Source organism: Neovison vison, chromosome 6, assembly GCF_020171115.1.
Source record: "Neovison vison isolate M4711 chromosome 6, ASM_NN_V1, whole genome shotgun sequence".
Classification (NCBI taxonomy): Eukaryota; Metazoa; Chordata; class Mammalia; order Carnivora; family Mustelidae; genus Neogale; species Neogale vison.
In genome coordinates, this window is record NC_058096.1 from 8,095,443 (window position 1) to 8,119,489 (window position 24,047).

At 46.9% G+C, this 24,047-nt stretch overlaps 1 protein-coding gene, 1 long non-coding RNA gene and 1 other non-coding gene across 4 annotated transcripts in view; 1 reads left to right on the forward strand and 2 right to left on the reverse strand.

Annotated features, from left to right (window-relative positions):
- Window positions 1-382: 382 nt before the first annotated feature.
- LOC122908300 lies at window positions 383-4,346 on the reverse strand. 2 transcript variants are annotated; one of them, XR_006384952.1, is made up of 3 exons: window positions 4,221-4,346; window positions 2,551-2,610; window positions 383-1,482 (listed from the first exon to the last, which is right to left on the reverse strand). It is a non-coding gene; the product is annotated as an uncharacterized LOC122908300 (long non-coding RNA). The 2 variants fall into 2 exon arrangements; XR_006384951.1 differs by having other exon boundaries at window positions 4,227-4,343.
- The window catches only part of HLCS (holocarboxylase synthetase), a 202,131-nt gene continuing 182,283 nt past the window's right edge, over window positions 4,200-24,047 (forward strand). Inside the window, exons 1-3 of the mRNA XM_044250939.1 lie at window positions 4,200-4,394; window positions 8,288-8,425; window positions 23,208-23,370. Coding sequence (XP_044106874.1) covers window positions 4,200-4,394; window positions 8,288-8,425; window positions 23,208-23,370 — 496 coding nt within the window. The remainder of the gene's footprint in view (window positions 4,395-8,287; window positions 8,426-23,207; window positions 23,371-24,047) is intronic.
- On the reverse strand, window positions 7,428-7,532 carry LOC122911078. Its single transcript, XR_006385403.1, has one exon. It is a non-coding gene; the product is annotated as a small nucleolar RNA U13 (small nucleolar RNA).

Consider the following 24,047-nt stretch of genomic DNA (forward strand, 5'->3'; position numbering starts at 1 on the left):
GTATTTTTTAAAAAAGATTTTATTTTATTTATTTATTTGAGAGAGAGTGTGTGTACGCGCATGAGGTGATGGTCCAGCAGGAGGGAGAGGCAGACTCCTCTGAGCTCCACAGGCAGACAGGGCTCCATCCCAGGACCCTGAGATCATGAACTGAGCAGAAGTTAAATGCTTAACCCACTGAGCCACCCAGGTGCCCCTTAATTACAGACTGTGTACAACTTGGAGTCGTTTTGATAAATATAAAACTTCCAAAAGCATTATTAGAAAAATAACCAAAGTTTATAAAAATAAAATGCAATTAAAACAATACATTCTGAGCTTTCTTAATTATATAAGACTAAATTATGGAAACAGACAAGGCATTTAATACAAAATTTTCCTATTTGGAATTTAATACAAAATTCCAATTAAAAATAGGGATTCCAAAATTGATCTTTGACCACGGGTGAGATGGTGGTTGGTTTGATTCCTTCCTCCATGGGGCCTGGCATTTCCTAATCAGCAAGATTTAAAATGACAACTTTCTCCCGCTTCGAGGCCCTGATCACAGCTCAAGCCACTAATTTATTCTTTTGCCAGTAGCTTGTTTCTTTCAATCCCAACTGAATTTTTCTTTTTGGGTTTAAACCAATAATGAAAAGGATTATTGGTTTAAAACAGTTTAATTTACTTAACAGTTAACTGCACATGCGGATAGTTTCCTTGACATTTTCTGGCTCATAAACACACATTACCATAGAGGTTCAAGTAGTCAAAGAAAAGCTCTTCAAGTTACAGCTTTTACCAACAAAATCCTCGTCATTTCAATTAAATGTGTATTTAAATTATTTTTACGCAGGATATTTTTTCAAACAGATGGGTCATTCTTGAGACCCTGGGATCTCTGAATATAATTTTTTTAGTTCTCCAACACTGATGTGGAGGGAATAAATTCTTCTACATAAAGTGGAGACCCTAATTCCATTGCTAAATGTGAGCTGTTTACAGTGAGACCTATTTAAAATTCAGCATCTACTAAACGCTTCCAGCTAGTCTGGGATCCCTTGGCAAACTGTCCTATTCAGCTCTGACCATTTGGGTTCAGGGTGCTTTCCAGAAGTAGACAAAGCCACTGTCAGCAAGATAGGCTCCCCTGGGGAGGAACAGTTGATCTATTTAATGGAGGTTGGGGGCAGGGAGGACAGCTCCTCTGGTTGAGGGATACTCTTGGTTAACACTCTGTCTTATCCCCAAACCATCATTTCCAGGGCATGCCTCCTCGGGGCAGACAGGAGACTTGGAGTCGGCTTTTCCTGTAGGAAGCCAGGCATGGTGACGGGTTACTGAGTTGGTTGTTGGCAGGTGAGTGCCACAATTCCTTTCTGCAGTGACGTTCTGGTGAAGGACAGTCTTGCTTCTGAATCCCTCGTCTGTGGTCTTTTCCTAGTCTGTTCTCCACACCAGTTTGGAATAGTCTAGCGCAGAGTCCAGAGCAACCCAAATCTAGGGAGAGACAGAGGCGGGTTTCAACAGTGCTGCTGAAATTTTAATGTTTGTGAATCACCTGGGGGATTTTGTGGAAGGGCAGATGCTGACTCAGTGGGTCTGGGGTGGAGCCCGGGGTTCTGCATTTCTTGTGAGCTCCCGGGGGATGCCAGTGTGCTGGTCCAGGGACCACACTTTGAGTGGTGAGGGACTATAAGGGGTGAATCAGGTATGTACACAGTTGAGATCCCCTGATGTCTTATTTTTGCATCCTTTCCCTTTTCCTTTGCTATCCAGGAATGATAAGCTCCATCCTTGAGCTGTTATCCTTATTTTAGGTGGAATTATAAACAGAGCGCCATGTGCCTGTTTAACTTCTCTTACTCCTCTGCCTTCCTGTGCTCCTTCCTGGGCCCGAATGGTCAAGATTGACCATTCCTCAGTCCAATGGTCAAGAAAGAACCTCACTCTCTTCTCAGTTCACCGACTTCTCGACCCACCATGGTTCCCATTCTTTATAACCCAGAGCTGTGCACAGAATTGACCTTGACCCTGACCCTTCCCCATGTCTTCTGAGACCATGACATCCTGAAGTATCTAAGGGCTAACCTGGAAAGTTCCTGTTCTGGCTCGATAGAGTTACAGTATCTGGGAAGGTGGGTCTGCAAAGCTCTTAAGAAACTTGAAAGAACTAGAGATGCTTGTGACCTTCGGGTAGAGGAGGTGACCTCTTCACACCTAGCTGGAGTGGAGAGGGTGTGTCCTTAGAATCATAATTCAGCTAATTCTAAGAAGGCTATCTGAAGGGTTTGCCTGGTAAAACCTCAGGGTTCATCACTTTGTAAAGCTTTTTCATTTTCTTATTCCTAACTTGTTAGGCCTGTGTTATCCTGGAGCGCCTAAGGCCTTCTTCAGGAGGACTCATTCCTTCCTTCCTCCAGGGACCCAATGACACAATTTTAGGCCTTGTGACCATGCGGGAACACCCTTTCCAATTGCCACTGTCCTGCAGGGAAGTGGAGGATACGGCTTCCGCCCTGCCCATCACTTACTGTCCTTCTATTTCTGGTCCACTGTGATGCTTACCTTGTTTTTGAGGCTGATTCTTTCTTTTCCGATTCTCTCTCTGTTTTAAAATCTATTATGCTGTAAACAATGAGAAAAAGTTCCTCTGTCACCTGGCTGTAAATCTGAAGTTCTGGAAGTGGGTTTTCTGGACCACTGATTTAACGTAGATGAATAAATGGTCAGGGCACTTCAAACGTCTATGGTTGGATTAAGTAAGACCTGGGATTGGCGTCCCTGACTGCTACTGCATTAGGCCTTCGACTTATAGCAAAGGCCAGAGTAGGAAGCAGCACAGGAAAAATCTTTTGCTACATTTCAGAGTTGCTGGGGACACCGTCTTTTTGGAAACTGCCTTTTGTTATTTTTAAAAAAATATTTATTTATTAGAGTGCACACATGAGCTGGTGGGGAAGTAGCAGGGGTGGGGAGAGGGGGGGGGGGAGGGGGGGAGGGAGAGACAGACAGGCACACATCTCAAGCAGACTCTCTGCTGCATGTGGACTCTGACAGGGGGCTCAATCCCACGACCCTGAGATCATGACCTATGCAGAAATCAAGAGTTGATGCTTAACCGACTGAGCTACCCAGGCACCCTGCAAACTGCCTTTTTAAAACAAATGTTCCATGGGAGAGATCTCTGTCACCATCAACAGTAATTATGCTTCTCTTAGGGGACAAGAACCTTGAATCATAATTGATGAGTTTCTCTTCTTCTTCTGGTTTTAGGATGCTCACACATTGGAAACTCACATATACATGAATACCAGGCAGTCTTTTTAGTGCTGGTCTATCTACAACTTATTTTCAGTTCTTATTTTAAAATATTTAGTCATATGTGTGTGTGTGTGTGTGTGTATAGTTGTACTGTTAATTTATTGTAAATTCCTTTTTGCAAGAAGGCTTAGAATAATATATTAAAGCCAATGTCCCCTTATTTTCCCAGCTGTACAGCGTAGAGGCCGTGTTAGCTGAATCCCATACGGTACTACTAGTTAAGGTACACATGCCCACAGGCCCTTCTTCAATCTGCCTCCCAGGGCTCCAAGAAAGGGAAGCCAGATTTTGGCTTAAACTAGCCAAATGGGCCTAATCGCCTGGTCCTTCGCCTACCTTAACAGCCTCCTCTTCCCTTATGCCTCCTTTCTCCCTCCATCACACCCTGCCCCCCCAGAGCACCCAAGCTCGCGGTTCCCCACCTTAGCGCCCCCAGCCTCCCTCCACCCTCACACCCTCAGCCCCAGCTCAGCCTCCCTCCAGCCTCAACATCCCCAAGCGAGGCCCTCCTCCTCCCTCCCTGCTCCCGTCCCCCTCCGCAAGCGCGGTCTCCCTCCCTTCTCCCTCCAACCGCACCGCTGCCCCCAGCGCGGCCCCCCCTCCTCCCAGCGCAGCCTCCCTCCATCCTGGCCGGCCCCCAGCGAAGCCTCCCCTCTCCCTCCATCCTCCCCCGCCCCTCCCCCACCAGCGAGGCCTCGCTCCTCCCTCCGTACTCACCCCCACCCCCGCTCCCGCCCCCGCCCCCGCCCGCCTTCCCCAGCCCGCGCGGCCTCACCCCTGTGGAGCGGCCTCTTCCGGCCCGCGGAGGGCGGGCGCGGGGCGGGGCCGGGCGGGAGGGGAGCGCCCGAGGTGCGAGCGTGCGGGGCTCGCGCCCCGCCGCCGGCCGGCCGGTCATGCTCATCACGCTGTGTTACCTGTACCTGTGGGCGCGCTGGGGGCGCCGACCGGCCGCGCTCGTGCGCGCCACGGTGCAGCGGCTGCGCGCCTCGCGCTGCTCCTTCACCTTCTGCGGCGCGGCCGCGCGGCCCCGGGACGCCCGCGTGTGCCTGAGCCGCGGCGGCCGCGTCTTCTGCGTCGGCGAGAGCCAGGTGGGCGGGCGCGGGGCCGGCGGGGTGCGGGCGGGGCCGGGGGCGCGCGGGGGGCGGGGCCGGCGGGAGGCGCGGCCTCGGGGCTCAGGCTGCCGGAAGCGCCGGCCCGGCCCGCGCTGCGCCGGGTCTCTGCCAGTCGGCAGGTCGCGGGCTTGGGGTCCCGAGGGCGGACTTGGGGGCGCCTCTGCGTGCGATATCCCCGGCAGCCCTGACAGGGGACCAGAGGTCCGGAACTGCTGCGACAGGCGACACGTCCCCTGTCCCCGGCGTGCCGGGTCGGGGGTATGGGGAGGCATGGCTGTTGCCTTGCAAATCTGGCGGTCCGCGCCGCCCACCCGGAGTGCGCTTCTGACGGCCTCCCGCGCTGCGGGCTGCGGTCGGCTTGAGCCTGACTTCACCGAGAGACCGCGGATCCTCGGTCTCTGCCCCGTATCTCCGAGGCACAAACATGGCCCTGTGGGTCGCGAGTTTTACCCACCCGGGCGCCCCACGGATGGTCTCCGCGTCTGTTTGACTTCGGTTGCGCGCACACTTTGTTTTTGACCCGGTGCTGAGCCTGACACCTGCCAGGTGCAGCCGCTCACCTGCCGGTCGTCCAGTCTGTGCAGAACCGTCCCCTTTCTGTAAAGGGGACTTTACAGAAAAAAAAGGGGACTGGACCTCCCCGTGCGGTCTGCTCAGATTTCCGCTGACATAACTGCTTTCAGGAACACTTAGAAGTATTTGCTTTTAATCGGTTTGTTTTCCTTTTCTCTTCCCTCCGGAAAGTCGGTTCCCTTTTAGCATTAAAGTAAGATTTTCTACGTGTGCGAAACCATAGTACCCGCGTGGGAATTAAAATCTTATCTCAGGTTTGAATACTTGTATGCCTAAGTGTGGAGTTCTGTGGTGCTACTAGCTCATCAGATACCCTTCCCTGTTGGTATACCAGAACCCACCGAAAATGAGTAACTGTTGTCTCCGTTCTGAGAGTGCCGAGCTAGGACCACTTAGAAGCGAGTCAGGAGACACTCGTTCCACTTGAGGGCCCTGTTCATTAATTAGGGCTTAATTCTCTCAAGGAACCAAGATTGAGAGAGAGAGCAAACTAAGGAAAGATTGAAGGGTGCGTTTTTCTATTGCAGTGGTTTCCAATCTGGATTCGTGTACTTAAAAACAATAACCTTTAAGATTTCAGTTAGAGGGGTGCGTGGGTGGCTCAGTCCGTTAAGGGTCTGCCTTCTGCTCAGGTCATGATCCCGGGGTCCTGCGATGGAGACCTCCATCGGGCTCCCTGCTCAGTGGGGAGCCTGCTTCTCCCTGTCCCTCTGCTGCTCCCCCTGCTTGTTCATTCTCTCTGTCAAATAAATAAAATCTTAAAAAAAAAAAATCAATTAGAGTAAACATTTTGAACATTCAAAAATGTTGAGATGTAAATATTTTTAATTTTCTTGGAAGAAGTTTTACTTTTGGAAGACGTCCATGATCTCTTAACTACCGTAACTGCTTTTCAGCTCCAGCCTACCGTGGGGGCACCCCTGCCAAGCTAGCCTTGGGTTTTCAGGGATTCTATGACCTGATGTGCTCCTGCTTTTTGAAGTTAACCTTGCCTCACCCTAGAGTTTTGCTCAGGTATCCTTGTCTCAAGGGGTTGTTCCTCATGCTTCACACCAGATGGGACAGGCCTGCGCTGTGCCCTCATCCACTTTATTTATTTATTTATTATTATTTTAAAAGATTTTATTTATTTATTTATTTTATTTATTTATTTATTTATTTATTTTATTTATTTATTTTATTTATTTATTTATTTATTTGACAGATCATAAATAGGCAGAGAGGCAGGCAGAAAGAGGGGGAAGCAGGCTCCCTGCTGAGCAGAGAGCCTGATGGATGATCCCAGGATCCTGAGATCATGACCTGAGACTTAAGCAGAGGCTTAAGGCACTGAGCCATCCAGGAACCTCCCCCCCCCCCCCCCCCCGCCACCATCCACTTTAAATCAACCTTCATATTTCCAGTTTTTATCTTTTCCTCCCTAGGAATTGGGTCTTTTTAGCTTAGCTTCCAGCTTGCCCTAGAATAGTCACTCAGTGACTTCATTTCAGTGAATGAAGAAGTGGTTAGTGATCGTTGGGTTTCAGCTCTGACGGTTAAGGCCCGCGATTGGAAAATTGGACTAATGATTAGCTACTGTTGATTTCAGCTATAAAATAAGGTGGGGCTAATGATTTGTGGGCTAGGTACCTTGTCAGTCTACCTGGACTGAAGTGACTCCTCAGAAATGAATCTTCTGGGGCACCTGGGTGGCTCAGTGGGTTAAGCCTCTGCCTTCCGCTCAGGTCATGATCTCAGAGTCCTGGGATCAAGCCCCGAATCAGGCTCTCTGCTTGGCAGGGAATCTGCTTCCCCCACTCTCTCTGCCTGCCTCTCTCCCTACTTGTGTTCTCTCTCTCTGTGTCAAATCAATAAATAAAATCTTAAAAAAAAAAAAAAAAGAAATGAATCTTCTGTCTTTGTCGTCTCTTGACTTCATATATTTAGAATCAGATGCATAGAATGCATATGTGTATGTAATTGAAGCTCCCACCGATATTGATAACTATAACCGAAGACTTTAAACACATTTGAAATTTTAAGCTTTTTGTTGAATATACACATGTTCTGTGTTTGAATAAGGTGGACAGTCTATTCTTTGTCGTTAACTGCTATAATGATAATTATGTTAATCCATGGAGAGGAGATTTCTCTCCTCCAAATGTTCATTCATTCACTAGTTCAGTAGATGTTTATTAATAGTTTACTATGTGCCAGGTTACTGGGCCAGGTGGAAACATCTTTTGATCCTTCCAGAGCAAAAGGGCAGTTTGAATTGGTAAACGGGGTGTGGAGCCTGACCTTCTGTTTTGGTGATGTTGAAAGGGCTCACCCTGTGTACCCTTAGGTGTCAGCTTTTCTGCTCTGGATATGCCTTGTTTTTAGTGGGTTAAAGCCTTCAAAATTCACTTACTGTCCTTTTATTATTATTATTATTATTATTATTATTTTTTTTCACGTCAGACGGGTAATGTGCCAAGGTCGTAACAAGGTTTAAAGGGCGGCACATGTCACACAAAAGCGTGAACACCCAGTCATCATGCTTATGAACTACAAAAGGATCCCCTGTCCTTTTATTATTTTTTAAATTTATTTTATTTATTTACTTTTTAAAGATTTTATTTATTTATTTGACGTAGAGAAAGAGATCACAAGTAGGCAGAGAGGCAGGCAGAGGGAAAGGGGGAAGCAGGCTCCCTGCTGAGCAGAGAGCCTGATGTGGGACTTGATCCCAGGACCCTGAGATCATGACCTGAGCCGAAGGCAGAGGCTTTAACCCATTGAGCCACCCAGGCGCCCCACTTACTGTCCTTTTAGAGAGGCTTCAGGAGGGAGAGCACAGATAAACGGACAAATCCAATCTGATAACTAATGTTGATGCTCTCTATCATGGCTAGGGGAAGTAGAAGAAGAGTTCTCCACGCTTCTATCAGTAATGGGTCGCTTTGGACCAGCGCGCACTCCTGAGTCTCCCCATTTTTTAAAATGTGCATCTGAGTTGTGATTGGGGAAACTCCTCATGCTCTAAGAAGTAAGGAATGGTGGGGGTAAGCCCAGCTTCAGAATTAATGGTGGATCACACATACTTAGAGATGTTAAAGTTGTGAAAAAAGGGGATGTTGCAGGTGTTTAAATAGTCCCAGTTCAACCAGAGGCTCAGGGTTAATGTGGTCTGTAGGAGGAGAGAGTCTGGTAACCTTATCTCGGTCCTGCCTGGAATTACAGAGGAGGGGAGGTCCCAGAGTTGATGTAAGTGGCTGTTGTGATTTGAAGTGATATTGAATCCTCTTTTTGTGTATTTCTTTCCCTCTGTCCAGTCCATTGATGACTTGAACAAATGGGCCCTGTTTCTTGTGTCTCCTTTTATACTTGAAGCAGAGCACATAGCATTTGTGACAGAGAGCATTTGGGTGCAAGGTGATAGTTTACAGAGACCGTCGTCCTCTGCGGAAACCGTGAGTAACATGTTTTTAATTTGTGTCTCAGAAGGAAACTATGTCTTAACCAAAAGTAAATTTGTATTTCCCCCCCTGTTCTTTCCTGGCCTCTGTGACCCCCTTTCTTTTGTGGACATTTTGGGTTAAAGAAAAAAATATCATGAAAATTATTTTCACCTGTTTCTTTTTACTTTTTTGAACATGGCTGCTAGAAAAACTGCCTGAGTGGCTTGTGTTTGGGCTCATGTCATGTTTTCACTGGGCAGCGCTGCTCGAGGAACATCTAGCCTGTCATTCCACTTCTTCAAATCAGCCCGAGTGGTTCACTTTTATCCCTATGTATTTCCTAGATACCTCCACTGGAGTATTCTTTTTTTTTTTTTTTTAAATTTTTAAATTTTTTTATAAACATGTAATGTATTATTAGCCCCAGGGGTACAGGTCTGTGAATCACCAGGTTTACACACTTCACAGCACTCACCATAGCACATACCCTCCCCAATGTCCATAATCCCACCCCCCTCTCCCTACCCCCTCCCCCTGGCAACCCTCAGTTTGTTTTGTGAGATTAAGAGTCTTTTATGGCTTATCTCCCTCCCGATCCCATCTTGTTTCATTTATTCCTTTCCTACCCCCCAGACACTCCATGTTGCCTCTCCACTTCCTCATATCAGGGAGATCTTATGATAATTGTCTTTCTCTGATTGACTTATTTTGCTCAGCATAATACCCTCTAGTTCCATCCACGTCATGGCACATGGCAAGATTTCATTTCTTTTGGGCGCCTGGGTGGCTCAGTGGGTTAAGCCGCTGCCTTCGGCTCAGGTCATGATCTCAGGGTCCTGGGATCGAGTCCCGCATCGGGCTCTCTGCTCAGCAGGGAGCCTGCTTCCCCCTCTCTCTCTGCCTGCCTCTCTGCCTACTTGTGATTTCTCTCTGTCAAATAAATAAATAAAATCTAAAAAAAAAAACTATTAAAAAAAAAAAGATTTCATTTCTTTTGATGGCTGCATAGTATTCCATTGTGTATATATACCACATCTTATTTATCCATTCATCTGTTGATGGACATCTAGGTTCTTTCCGTAGTTTGGCTATTGTGGACTTTGCTGCTATAAACATTCGGGTGCACGTGCCCCTTCGGATCACTGCGTTTGTATCTTTAGGGTAAATACCCAGTTCCGCTGGAGTATTCTGATAACACTTCCAACTTCATAACCTGTCTAAAAGTAGTTGCATATATTACTCTGCTGGAAAAAAAAAAAGACAGTCTCGGAGGAACACCCCAACCTGTTTTTCCTTTCATCTCCTGCATCCTTCCCGCCGTGCAGGTCCCAATTCACTGATGCCCCCCCTCCCCCGGCTGTCTCCACTCGCCTCCTTCTTTTCCACTCCTCATTTCGAGCTCCGCTTCAGATCTTTTTGTCTAAACTGTGGAAATGTAGTCCTGTCTTGTGTCCATGGGTTTTCCTCTTGATGGCCGGAGTTCTCTTCCTAGACACAAATCCAGGGAAACTCACTGTTGCTCAAGCTTCAGGGGATGGCTTCTCACCAGACACGGTCATGCCCTTAGGCTCGTGGAAGTCTGATCCTAAGCCCCCTTGTGGGTTTCTTCCCCTCAGGTGTCTGCATGAGTCCTTGCCTCGCCACCTTCACTCAGCCACCGTGTGATCCCTGCCAGCCCCTGGATACTCCAGCAGGGCTTTTGCTGATGATATGCATTGTCACTGGATTTCCATTTTACAAACACCATCTTCAAGCCATTGTATTGGGATGAGAGAAAAGGAAGAGAGGAGGAAGACTAGAAAAATTGACTAGAATTCAAGGTAGACTGAAGTAAAGGCTATGAGATAGGTAAAGATATTTAAAGGAGAGCAAGAAACTATGTTTGGGTGGCCTGAGAGCCATCAGTGTGCTGTGGCGCTCCATGTCCTTGGGCAGCCTCCTGATGTTTTATCGAGCCTTATATAGACTTAGGATAATAATTATAATACCATTTATCCAGCCAATTCTATATGATATTATTCTTGTCATTTTATTTATTTATTTATTAGATTTTATTTATTTATTTGACAGACAGAGATCACAAGTAGGCAGAGAGGCAGAGAGAGAGGAGGAAGCAGGCTCCCTGCTGAGTGGAGAGCCCAATGTGGGACTCAACCCCAGGACCCTGAGATCATGACCTGAGCTGAAGGCAGAGGCTTTAACCCACTGAGCCACCCAGGTGCCCCTATTCTTGTCATTTTAAAGAGAAGAAAACTGAAGCCTTAAGATTAAATGGGATTTCTTCCTTTCTTTTTTTTTTTAAAGATTTTATTTATTTGAGAGTAAGCGTGAGCGAGAGAGAGCGATCACAAGCTGGGTTTGGGGGGCAGATGGAGAGGAAGAAGCCGTCTCCCCATTGAGCAGGGAGCCCCGATGCGGGACTTGATTCCAGGACCCTGGGGTCATGACCTGAGCTGAAGGCAGACGCTTAACCTACTGAGCCACCCAGGCGCCCCTTAAATGGCGTTTCTAAAGCCACCAGCTGCTAAATGGCAGATAAAGTTTTAACCAGTGTCCATACCCTTTCTAGTAGCCAGAGGGATGCATTAGTAGTTTTAAAGAGATCTAGACATTGCCTTTTCCTAGTCATAACAACAAAGCTTACATTAACCTGAGGCCAAGCCAGCAATCTCGGGGCTCTTCTCCTGTGTTCAGTAGAAGGACGCCAACTGGTGATGTGAAATTTTTTGGTGAACTCAAGCATTCACCAAAGCAGAAAAGACTACTTAGAAAGTTCCTTTTTGTTTAAAACAATGATTTTCAGTGTATTAAAATTACAAATTAAGTTATCAATTAGGTTGAATCGAGAAAGTGCCAATACTTGGCTTTTTTTTTTTTTTTTAACCGATTTGGGCTTTTAAGTCCTAATTTACCATTCTTAGAAGTTTAACAAAAATTTGTGATCATGGTTAATGGAATTTCTGAATAATATTTGTCCTGTTCAGAAGCTCAAATATCTTAAAACACTGTATTTTATTTTTGGATTCTAGCCGGACAGACTTGGGTTAATCCTAATCCTTGATCACAAGTGTACTCTCGTCATTGATTCATGCATGGCCCTCATTCGCTGACGAATTTGAAATTATATGATAAACACCCACGAATTCACCACTGAGTATGGAAATGGAACATGTACCTATGTGAGCCCCCAGAGTCTATCCACGCATTCTACCTCCCCTGCCCCTACCTTCTCCCTCCCCAAACCAACTTCTTTTTAAATAACATAAGTCATCTGAGTGACCAAACATCATGTTACTGAACACTTACATAATTCTTAGAAATTATTAAACTTAGAGTAAGCTTGATGTTCTCTTAGATACGCTAATATTACTTGGTATGTAGTAAGATTTTGGCTTAAAACCAACACCAGGATTTCTAAAATATTACCGTTACATAAAGTATGCGCAGATTCCTTAACACAAAATGTGACTGCTCTGTTCTTGAGTTCCTAACTTATTGTTCCTTAATTGTACCCCTTTCTGGGGTTCAAAGACGTGGAGCATCTGAGGGAACATAGTTACTGTGTTATGGAGGGTAGAGGCTAATGTAGAGAGCTACTGTATCAGAGACCCAGAACCATTGCCGAGCAAAAAGCTAGAAGTTTCTTTCTCTCTCAGGGAGGCGGTTCTGCTGTGTAAGGCTATCCAGGCACCCAGTTCCCTTCTGTGTGTTGACCTCATCTCTTCTCTGCCCACCTTGTTCACTCTTTTTTTTTTTTTAAGATTTTATTTATTTATTTATTTGACAGAGAGAGAGAGAGAACAAGTAGGCAGAGAGGTAGGCAAAGAGAGAAAAGGGGAAACAGGCTCCCTGCTGAGCAGAGAGCCCGATGCAGGGCTTGATCCCAGGACCCTGAGATCATGACCTGAGCCGAAGGCAGACGCTTAACCCACTGAGCCACCCAGGCACCCTTGTTCACTCTCTTGGTAGAGGCTGGTTCCTGTTACCCCCACTGCTGTTGTCAACCTCCTGCACATTCTAGCCCTTGGGTTGGGGAATGAGAGGGGAAAGGGCCAGTCAGCTTCCTCTTTAAAAACTGAGATCAGAAGTTTCACAGGCCACTCCTGTACTGGTCCCCTTAGACGCAGGGCAGGCTGCGAACTACAGTCCTTGGGGGACAAGGAAGGGAAGGGAAGAACAGAAGACCAGATTTTGGGAGATAATTAACATTTCTCACAGTTACCATTTCATTTAATATACATTCTAATGAAGATTTACTTAAGATCTTGCTTAGTGGCAATGACTTACTTCTTAATTTTCTGAGGGAGAAAGAACGTACCCCTTCCTACCCCCCAAGGAAGACGACTACTGTCCAGATAATTCATTTTATTTACGATCGGAGGCTTTGGTGGGTCTTGCAACCAGGAGCCAGAGACATTCCAAGATATTTTTTGGACCACTCTGACTATTACACTGTAGTTCATTTTATAAGTTGGGCCTTAAAACTTAAAAAGGAATTGATCTCAGGCACCTGGCTCAGTGGGTTGCCCACCACCCCTCCAATCCATGCCCTCCCATTGCGCTTGTCACGGTGAACTTTAACTGTTCATTTACTTAGCTGTCTTTCCTCCCACACTGTGAGCTCCTCAAGTTGACAGGGACCATCATCTCTGAGTGCACCTTGCATCTCCATAGGACACGTCACTGCACACTCCAGCGCCGGCACACAGCGTGGCATATAATAGGCACTTGAGAAACCTAGATGAATGGGTGAATGCCTTCATAGCGAGTGAATTTTTGGCAACAAAAGAATTATGTATGACTTTTTGGGTCATCAGTTCTTACTAAACACGACTGTTAATGTTATTACAGAACGTACTGAAAATTGAGCTGAATCTACCATGCTCCACTGGTATTTGTTGTGGCACCTTAGCAAAGTAAGTGGAACACAGCAGATGTTCAGTAAATACGTTAATGAATGACTTAATGAAAATATGAATATATGAAGGCTACAATTTTTTCAAAACTGAATTCCGGGGACGCCAGGGTAGCTTCGTCAGTTAAGCATCTGCCTTCGGCGCAGGTCATGATCCCAGGGTCCTGGGATCGAGTCCCACATCAGGCTCCTTGCTCAGTACAGGCCCTCCCACTCTGTATGTCAAATAAATAAAGAAAATCTTTAAGAATAAATAAAAACTGAATTCCCAAGATTCATTTATTTGTTGTTGGAGTCTATAGAATGACCACAAATGGAAGTAATTTGAGGGGTGCTTGGGTGGTTCAGTTGGTTAAGGGTCCAGCTCTTGGTTTTGGCTCAGGTCATGATCCCAGGGTGTGGGGCTTCAGCTCAGCAGGGAGTCTGCTTCTCCTTCCCCCTTTGCCCCTCCCCCCTCATGCTTTCTCTCTTTCTTACTCTCTCTCTCAAATAAGTCAATAAAATTAAAACTTTTTTTTTAAAAAAGTCATTTGAGATATCCACAATTAAAAAGGATATTTTAAATGTCTGTAAGAGTTCCATAATCCTAGAAATACGAAAGAATGTGACATGTATCAAGTTCAAAGTCTTTCTTACATATAGATTTTCACTTTACCATCTCAGGGTCCCGTTAAACTCAAAGGACTTGAGAGTTAAGTGCAAGATACGTAGATTCATAGATGCCCCCCCGAAAGCAAAATCCCATTAAGCAATCAACCCAAATAAGAACTGCAGAGTTAATGAGAAGACTGAACTATGAGATCCATTCCTTTTTTTTAAAGTGGGCTCCATGCCCAAGCAGGGTGAGGTCAGGAAGGACTTTCCCGGGGAGGTAATAGATGAGTTTCAAAGGAAAAACAGGGATTTGGTGCAGAGGAGGGAAGGGCTTCCCAGTAGAACGGCAGGTGCAGAAGCATACAGAGGTTTGCACCTGAGGACTGGGTCAGTACAATTGCATCTACAGTAACATGACTTGGAGGAGTGGCCCAAGATAAGGCCAGAGGAGAACGATGGGGCTGGACTGTCGTGTGGGAAATTATCTAGATGCAGTAGTAGCTTTTAAAAACCGGGGCACCCGGCTGGCTACGTCTGTAGAGCGTGCAGCTTTTATCTTGAGCTTAGGAGTTGAGCCCCACATTGGGTGTAGAGGTTACTTAAAAGTAAAATCTTAAAAAAAAAAAAAAAAAAAAAGAGCATGACCAGGCAGGCTTTCCCAGCAGTCACAGAGTAGAGAAGCTTGCAGACCCGCAAGGGCCAGAGAGGAGGTTAAAGCAGGGGGCTCGCCAGGTGGAGGGTGTATGTGGCTGGCACACACTTGTTCTGCTGGGGAGACTCAGGACTTGTGTGCCTGGAAGAGCTGTGTGCCAGCTGCGCTTTTCATCTGTTTCTAGGCAGACTATACGTGGGACCCTAAGGGGTGGCTGATTCAGGGATGACTTAACTGTCAGTCTCAAGGTGGCATGATTTGTATCTTAATAATATTTAAGATTTGGGGCATGAGTGTGGCTCAGTGGGTTAAGGCCTCTGCCTTTCGCTCAGGTCATGGTCCCAGGGTTCTGGGATCGGACCCTGTATCAGGCTCTCTGCTCAGCAGGGAGCCGGCTTCCCTTCCTCTCTCTCTGCCTGCTTGTGATCTCTGTCAAATAAATAAATAAAATCTTAAAAAATAATAATATTTAAGATTTACTTGGTATGTCTACGGCTCTTTAACTAGGGGTTTCCTTTGTTCTTTCCATTTTATCTGTGTTCATTACACGTATGTTCCACTGATGTCCTTGATCTTTAGCATGTCTTGTAAGTTACATACTTGATGTATGGGTTTCGTCCACGCTCTTGTTTTTCCACGTAGCAGAGCTGAATATTCTTTGATAGCAAATGCACATAATGCAAAGATCACAGAAGGTTTATATGCACTCATTAAGAATTTGGGCTTTATCCTAGGGACAGTAGTTTTTGGTGGATCGGGGATCACGCGTGGAGATTGGGAGTAGGGCGGAAGGGCTCTGGGAGGGGCCGCTGTAAGGAATGCAGTTTTGTGCATTGTTTTGGTCAGCTTTGCTGAAGTAACTAGCATCTCAGTAGCTTCTAACAACAGATCTTGGTTTCTTGCTTGGCTGATGTGTGGGCTCCGCAGCGATTTCAAGCTGGGACTCTGCTCTGGGCTCTGCTCTGTGCATCTTTCTTGTGCAGGGACCTGCGCTGAAGGAGCAAGTCTGTCTTTGGACGGGCCATTCCCACCGAGGGGAGGAGCAGGAGCCGGCCAGCCTCAGGATAGTGGATTGTCCTGTATGACGTGGTGCACGGGACATTCTGGGACAAGGCTAGATCGTAGGACACGTGGCAGCTTCTGCCTGGGCTCTGGGAACGCAGCTCCCTTGCTGCCAAGCGAGGACGCTCCAGCCGGTGGACAGCTCTCACTGGCCGGGTGAGGGAGCCGTCCTGGAAGTAGAGCTTCCCGGCCCAGTGGAGGGACCGGACCCGAGCCTCCTGGAGCAGAGTTGAACTGTCCCTGCCAAGCCCTGCCCGCATTGAGACTGAACAAAATAAATGATTAGCTGAAGTCACTACATTTTGGGTGGTTTGTTACACCTCAGTGGGTAACGAAAACACTTGGGATGTCTCTCTCTCTCTTTTTTTTTTTTTAAAGATTTATCTATTTACTTACTTGAGAGAGAGGGAGAGAGAGAGCAAGCGTGCATGCACGCAAGCTGCGGGAAGGGCAGTGGGAGAGGGAGAAGCAGCCTCCCTGCTGGGCAGGGAGCACCACAGGGCTCAATCTTGGACCCTGGGACCATGACCTGAGACCTAAGCCGAAGGCCGGTGCCCAACCAGCTGAACCACCAAGCGCACCACACTTGGGATGCCTTTTAAAACTTCTTCCTCACCTTACTGGCATCGGTGGGATGGGCATGGGAAATGGGCCTTGACCAGTCGGGAAGGCTAATGCTGTAGACCTTAGATGGGGGCCTCAGGGGCCTATGGGACTCCTCCAGGACCAAGCACTGTAAACAGTCTGTGACAGCAAGGGTCTTTCTCTTATTTTCTGACTGAGGCTCCGGTACTCGGCACATTAAGGCCCCTGGACCTCCTTTTTCCTGGGGTGCCTTGTCAGTCCCGGTTCTGCAGTATGACATGGTTTCACTGATCATGTCAGCTTTTGCTTACTGTGCAGCTGTGACGTCCCTTATCCTGTCGCTTGATTTTCCAGCACCCCTCTCCTGAAACATGGTAGGGCATATTATCTTTTCAAATGATAGACAGTGAGAATGGGGTTTGTAGCCATCCTTTGTCCTCTGTATTTGCAAACTGAAGGCTGCAGGGGTAACCCCCTTCCCTCGCTCTCTAGTTTCACATTCCTCCTGTCTCTGCGTGTCTCACCTTCCTTCATCTAGTTTGTTGCTACAGATTTTAAAAACCTCGTGTATAATTAATTATAATTAAGTTGGTTTAGAAGAAAGAAAGCGCGTGCCTGCCCATATACGTGTATGTGTATATATAAATATACATACATGCGGGGGGAGGGGGGAGGGAGGTGGTGGGGAGAGAGATCCAGAAACATTTATTTAAGGAATTGGCTCCCCTGATGGTGGAGTGTGCAGGTCCAGAATTTGAAGGGCCAGCGGAGAGGCGGGACACTCAGGGCGAGTAGGTGTGGCTACTGGAGTCACGAGGTCTTCTCCCTTGGGGGACCTCAGTCTTTTTCTCAGAAGATCTTTAATGTTTGAATCAGTCGACTTGGTGTCTCCTAGGTGGCTCAGTTGGTTGCGTGTCCAACTCTTGATTTCAGTTCAGGTCATGATCTCGGGGTGGTGAGATCGAGGCCCCCCCCCCCCCGGTGTGGAGCCTGCTTGAGGTTCTCCTTCTCCCTCTGCTGCTTGTCCCCTCCCTCTCTTTTAAAAAAAGTGTTAATGACATCTAAATACATTCAGGGTCACATCTGGCCTGAAACTGGGCTGCAGATCCGGATCCTGTGGTCGAGCATCGCCTCCTCCGTGGAGGACGATCAGCTGCCTGTTGCAACGTCTGCTCCCACAGTTGCCCCCACATTTGCCGCAGAACTTCATCCTCCCCTCCTTACCCCCCCACCCAGCATGCTGCAGGCAGCCTGGGAAGGACAGTTGGCTGGAGGCCGCCCGGAGCATGTAATCCAGTGGCCCCGGGCCCTCCTTGAGGACGTGTGTTGAGTGGAGCAGGTCCACCACCGCCTCCTGCCATCGAGGTAACCCCAAGTCCGAGCTTTGCTTATGGAAGGGATTTCTGCCAGGAAATCCCTTTGTTTGGGGCTGACCGGGGCTTCCTCTCCTTTGATCTTCGGGGTAAGCCTTTGGTTTGACTTCCCTTTTCTTTCTCAATCCCTTTGTTTCCACCTTGAAGTGCAAACCGGCAGCGCCCTGTCTGCTTTTAGACAAACAGTGCTGGATGCCTGGGCGACAGCCTGGCTTTGCTTTGATGGAGGACACGGTGCTGCCTGGGGAGTTTGCATGGTCTGCGGCTCCCGGACGGCGTTCCTACAAAGAGGAAATGCACTTAGGTGAGGAATCAGCTGGCTGAGTTGAGAAACCTGATCAGGACGTGTGTGTATTGTTCTCTGGGCGCTTCCTGTCCTTCCCCTGGTTCGTTTATCTCCCACCTCTGTCCTTCAGGGGTGTCGGAGACTTTAATATTGGCTCCTTTTACACGAGATGCTTGCTTTGAGGCCCAGCTCCACACCCATGCCCGCTCCAGCAGGGGCTGAATCAACTTTGGAACAACTGGACTCGGGGCTGGGTCTCCTCTGGCTGAGTGTTTGTCCTCATGCATGCATTGCCAGCGACAGCCCCGGAAACAGAGACGCGTTAGTGTGGCGCTGTCCCTTTCACGGTTCCCACCCTCCCTCCCCTGCAGAGTCAGCTCTTGCCCAGGCCAGAGTTTATCCTCTCATCCCCCTGAGCTGGCGTCCTTCCTCCATCCTCAAAGCTGGAAATCAGCTAAAGATCTGCCCAAATTGTGAGCTTCCGCTCTCATCTCGGATCAGAGGTGAGGATTTGAAATGCGGAGCCCCTCGAATCGCTGGTCAGGGGAGTCCTGCTCCTTCTGGTTCCAGGTCTGGCAGGAGGTGGACAAGTGTGCAGTCAGGTGGAGGGAAGGCTACCCGCAGAGCTTAAAGAAAATCCCGATGGTTCTCTTCCTCCAAATATTCTAGACCCATTAGTGGGTTTCAACCTTTTTTTTTTTTTTTTAAAAGATTTTATTTATTTATTTGACAGACAGAGATCACAAGTAGGCAGAGAGGCAGGCAGAGGAGGAGGGGGAAGCAGGTTCCCCACTGAGCAGAGAGCCCGATGCGGGGCTTGATCCCAGGACCCTGGGATCATGACCTGAGCCAAAGGCAGAGGCTTTAACCCACTGAGCCACCTAGGTGCCCCTCAAATCAGTTTTTGACCACTCGGGGGATATGGTCCCCGTCGAGAATACCTGCTTTCAGGATGTCATGTTTAGCACAGTAAGTGCCCCTCTGTGGACCAGGCACTTTGCCCATCATTCCCATTTACCTCTCCTGGTAACCTTGTGAGGTGGGTAATCTTACCATTTCCACCTTACAGATGGGAAACCCAAGAATAGAGAATTTGAGTGACTTGCTTGGGTCACACACCTGTTAGCAGGAGGAGCCGGAACATTTGGGTTCTGGAGTCCTCCCACTGTCTACACTGTCCAGGAGTAGTGTGGGAATAAGCAAACTACCTCGATTATTTTCTTTTTAAAATTTACAATGGGGCGCCTGGGTGGCTCAGTGGGTTAAACCTCTGCCTTCGGCTCAGGTCATGATCTCAGAGTCCTGGGATCAAGTCCCGCATTGGGATTGAGCCTCACATATCAGGCTCTCTGCTCGGCAGGGAGCCTACTTTCCCCCCTTTGTCTGCCTGCCCCTCTGCCTACTTGTGATCTCTCTCTCTATCAAATAAATAAATAAATAAAATCTTAAAAAAATAGAAAATTGACATATAATGCGTATGCCATAAACCTCATCCTTTTGAAGTGTCCAATTACAATTCAGTGGTTGTGCAGTTACCACTATCTAATGCTGTTTTCATCACCCCAAAAAGAAACACATATCCATCAGTGGCCACCCTCCACTTCCCCATTTCCTGGCCTGGCCACGACTCATCATCTACTTGCTAACTCTTTAGATTTGTCTGTTTTGGATATTTCATATAAGTAGAGACCTGTAATATGGGACCTTTCATTATTGGCTTCCTTCACTTAGTGTGACGTATTTAAGATTCATCGACGTTGTGACGTGAATCAGTATTTCATTCTTTTTCATGGCTGAATAATACTCTGTTGTACGGAGAGATACATTTTATGTATCCCTTCATCTGCTGATAGACTTTTGGGTTGTTCCCCCTCTTTGGTTATTATGAATAATTCTGCTATGAACATCTACATACAACTTTTGTGTGTGTACATGTATTTTCAGTTCTTTTAGTTATATACCTGGGAGAGCAATTGCTGGGTCTTTTGGTAATTCTGTGTTCAAGTTTTTAATTTTTATTTATTTATTTAGATTTTATCTGTTTTAGAGATAGAGCATGAGCGGGGGTAGGAGCACAGGGAGAGGGACAAGCAGACTTCATGCTGAGCTCAGGCCCTGACATGGGGCTCTTCCTTGACCCTGAGATCATGACCTGAGTCGAAATCAAGAGTCGGATGCTCAACCAACTGAGCTTACCGCACCCCCCTCCAGCCACCCAGCACCCCTGTGTTTCACTTTTCGAGCTGTACCACTCTTTCCCGAAGAGGCCGTGCCGTTCTGTATTTCCACCAGCAGTGCAGTAGGGCTCTGATTTCTCGGCATCCTCAGCAACACTTGTTGGAATCCATCCTTTTGATTATACCCATCCAGCAGAGCTGAAGTTTCTCATCGTGGTTTTGATCTGTGCTTCCCTATGACTAATCAGGGACGTTGTGCATATTTTCAAGTGCTTGTTGCCATTTGTATATTTTCTTTGGAGAAATGTCTGATCAGATCCCTTGTCCGTTTTTTTTAAAGAGTTTGCTCATTTATTTGAGAGTGAGAGAGCATGTGTGAGAGGGCACCAACAGCGGGGAGGGGCGGAGGGAGAGGGAGAAGCTGATTCCCTGCTGAGCAGGGAGTCCAATGCAGGACTTGATCCCAGGACCCTGGGACCGTGACTTGAGCTGGATACAGATGCTTAACTGACTGAGCTACCCAGGCGCCCTGCCTTTGTCCATTTTTAAATTGGATGTTTTGTCTTTATTGTTGTAGGAGTTCTTTTTTTCTACATTTTTATACATTGTGGGTACAAGTCTTTTTATCAGATATGTTATTTGCAAATATTTTCTCCCATTTTGTGGATTGTCTTTCCACTGTCTTGAAGCTATTCTTTGAAGCACAAAGATTTTAATGAAGTCCCATTTATCTGGTTTTTTCAAAAGTTCAAGATTGATGTGCTGTCTGCGAAACCATTGCCGTGTCTGAGGTCATGACAATTTACACTTGTTTTCTTCTAAGAATTTTATAGTTTTAGCTCTGATTTGGAGAAATTGACCCAGTTTGACTTGACTTTTGCATGAGGTAGGGGTCTGTTTTCATTCTTTCGCATATGGATATCCCGTTGTACCAGCACTGTCTGTTGAAAAAATTGTTCTGTTGCTGTTAAATTGTCTTGGCAACCTTGTCCAAAATCGGTTGTCTGTAGGGGTGTGTGTGTTTGTTTCTGTGTACTCAGTTCTATTCCATTGATCTTTCTGTCCTTATGCCAATTGTTGACTTTTGAACCCCTCGTTTCCTGGGTGAGCAAGTTCCCTCAAGGCAGTGGTGGCTTGCCTCATGGGAATTCCCTTTCCCCGTGTAGGGTCACGATTTACCCCAGTGCTGGGCCCGCCATGCTTCATTATCTAATTGTTTCTTCAGTGCTTTCAAGGTGATGTTTTATTGATGTTATCAGCACTTTGTTCTAAAAACTTAACCTATCGGTATAAAAAATGGAATTCAAAATTATTTATCTCTAATTATGAGATTTGGGGCAGTGTATTCCTGAGATGATTTGTTTTGGGAAGTAGGGAAATTCTTCATGGCACCTTTAAAAAAGACCACTCTATCCACTTGCCTTTTTTTTTTTTTTTTTAAAGATTTTATTTATTTATTTGGCAGACCGAGATCACAAGTAGGCAGATAGTCAGGCAGAGAGAGAGGAAGCAGGCTCCCTGCTGCGCAGAGAGCCCGATGCGGGGCTCGATCGCAGGACCTGAGATCATGACCTGAGCCGAAGGCAGAGGCTTTAACCCACTGAGCCACCCAGGTGCCCCATCCACTTGCTTTTTTTTAAAAAAAAAAAAAAAATTATTTTTATTAACATATAATGTGTTATTTGCCCCAGGGGTACAGGTCTGTGAATCATCAGGCTGACACACTTCACAGCACTCACCGTAGCGCATACCCTCTCCAGTGTCCATCACGCAACCTAGCCACTTGCTTTTAAAGCCAGATTCATAATAGCCAAAAATCGTGGCTTTCATCGGCTGAGCACTCTGCTGTCCCAGGCTCTCTGCTGGTGGCGTTATGTACACTGGAATCTCGTTAACATAGCAAACCCACAGGATGACTGGCACTCACATCATTATTCAGTTCTATGAATGAGGAAGCTGGGACTCCTCTGAGACTTGCCTGAGGACACGCAACTAAGAAGAATCCAGCTGGACCCAGATCCAGGTCCTTGACTCCAGAGTCAGGCTCCTAACCCATCCTCCAGGGCTTGCCTTCTTATCCAGGGTTCACATCCTTCTCTTAGAAAAACTGGACCCTGTCAAGGACTGAGTTTTTTCTGCTGTCACTTTCCCTGCCCCCTTGTGGGGGGAATGTGCATTGGGACAGGCGGTTGCTCTCTGGATGGTCCTTGACAGTTGTTTTCCCGGTTGTAGGAATCCAGGGAAGGCCCATGTGGAGCTTGCTGGGCTGAGGCTGCAGGGCTGAGGCGTGCAGGGCGTGGGAGCGCCAGAGAGAGCTCGGGGCCCAGGACGGGGAAGTGCACACACGTGCCTTGGGGGTCCCAGTGCAGCTGGTCTCAGACCACACCAGGGCAAAGCTGGTCTACAGGTTACATTATAAATCACTGGATATTGTGGACCAGTTGCTTTCTCCTATTTCCTGTTATTAAAGGGCACACTGATGTATTCCATGTCTGGAAAATGGCCCTTTCCCCTTTCAGCTCCTTGCAAAGCAGTGGAGCCTTCAACTGCTTGCTCTTAAAAGAGAGGGACGGGGTCACTGGGGGATGGGCATCAAGGAGGGCACATGAGGTGATGAGCGTGGGGTGTTACACGCGACTGATCAATTATTATTTTTCTTTTTCCCAAAGATTTTTTAAAAAATTTCTTTATTTGACACAGAGAGAGATCACAAGTAGGCAGAGAGGCAGGCAGAGAGAGAGGAGGAAGCAGGCTCCCCGCCGAGCAGAAAGCCCTACATGGGGCTCGATCCTAGGACCCTGAGATCATGACCCGAACCGAAGGCAGAGCCTTTAATCTACTGAGCCACCCAGGCGCCCCATCGACTAATCAATTATTGAACGCCACACATGTTGGCTAATTGAATTTAAATACAAAATTGAAAAAAAAGTAAAAGAGAGGGTTGTATGTAGTGCTTAGGGAGCCGTGTTGTCAGAAACAAGAATGTTGGAGCCAGGACAACTTTGATGGTAATAAAATGCAATCTCCAGTAACTCACTAGGTTTGACTATAACTTCGGGGTGGGAACTGAAGGGAAAAGTATCTGTTTGTTTTAGAGAAGAACAATCTCACTGTCTTTCTCTTCCTCCTCCCTCACTTGTGTTTTCTCAGACTGTGAAGTGGTCGGACTGCTGCTTGCCGTTAGCTTACAGACCTGGGGACCCTTACCAGTTAATCGCCGAAGCAAGCGTGGATGACTTCAGTAAGCTGGGTGTGGCGTTCCTGGAAGACAGGCTCCAGATGGCTGATGGATTGGTACCTCAAAAGATCGTTTGTACGTGACCCGGGAAGTGTTTCCCTTGGCTCGGTCAGAAGAGCGGGCAACTCGTGATCTCTAGGTCATGAGTTCGAGCCCCATGTTGGGTATAGAGACTACTTAACTAAATAAAAACTTAAAAAAAAGAAATATTTCTGTCTTATCAGGAGACCATTGGTTATTAGCTTGAAGACTGTTGAACCCTCGTGTTCAACGTGGCATAAAGCAAATGCTTATCTTCAGTTTAATGTGGTCAGTAGGTTGGATAGAATTATAACGGTATGAGATTCATACATGTGTATTAGTTTTTTTTTGAGATGCTTATCCCTAAGTATATTGATAGTGCTTTTCAAATTCTTTTTTTTTTTTTTGAGTGGGCTCCATGCTGGGCCCAACATGGGGCTTGAACTCACAACCCTGAGATCAAGACCTGAACTGCGATCAAGAATCAGACCCTTAACCATCTGAGCTACCCAGGCGCCCCACTGCTTTTAAAATTCTTAAACAAGGATTTCCCATAATTGCATTATCCACAAGATGGCGTGCAAATGTAGAACCCATATAGTATTTGCTTTCCAGTCTAAACAGTGTAACAAGTTCTAGACTGTAGTTTGACTGAATGGAAAGCACAGTGTTACTACAAAGTTCTAATTCTAAGAATATATATATATATATATATATGTCACAATATTTTG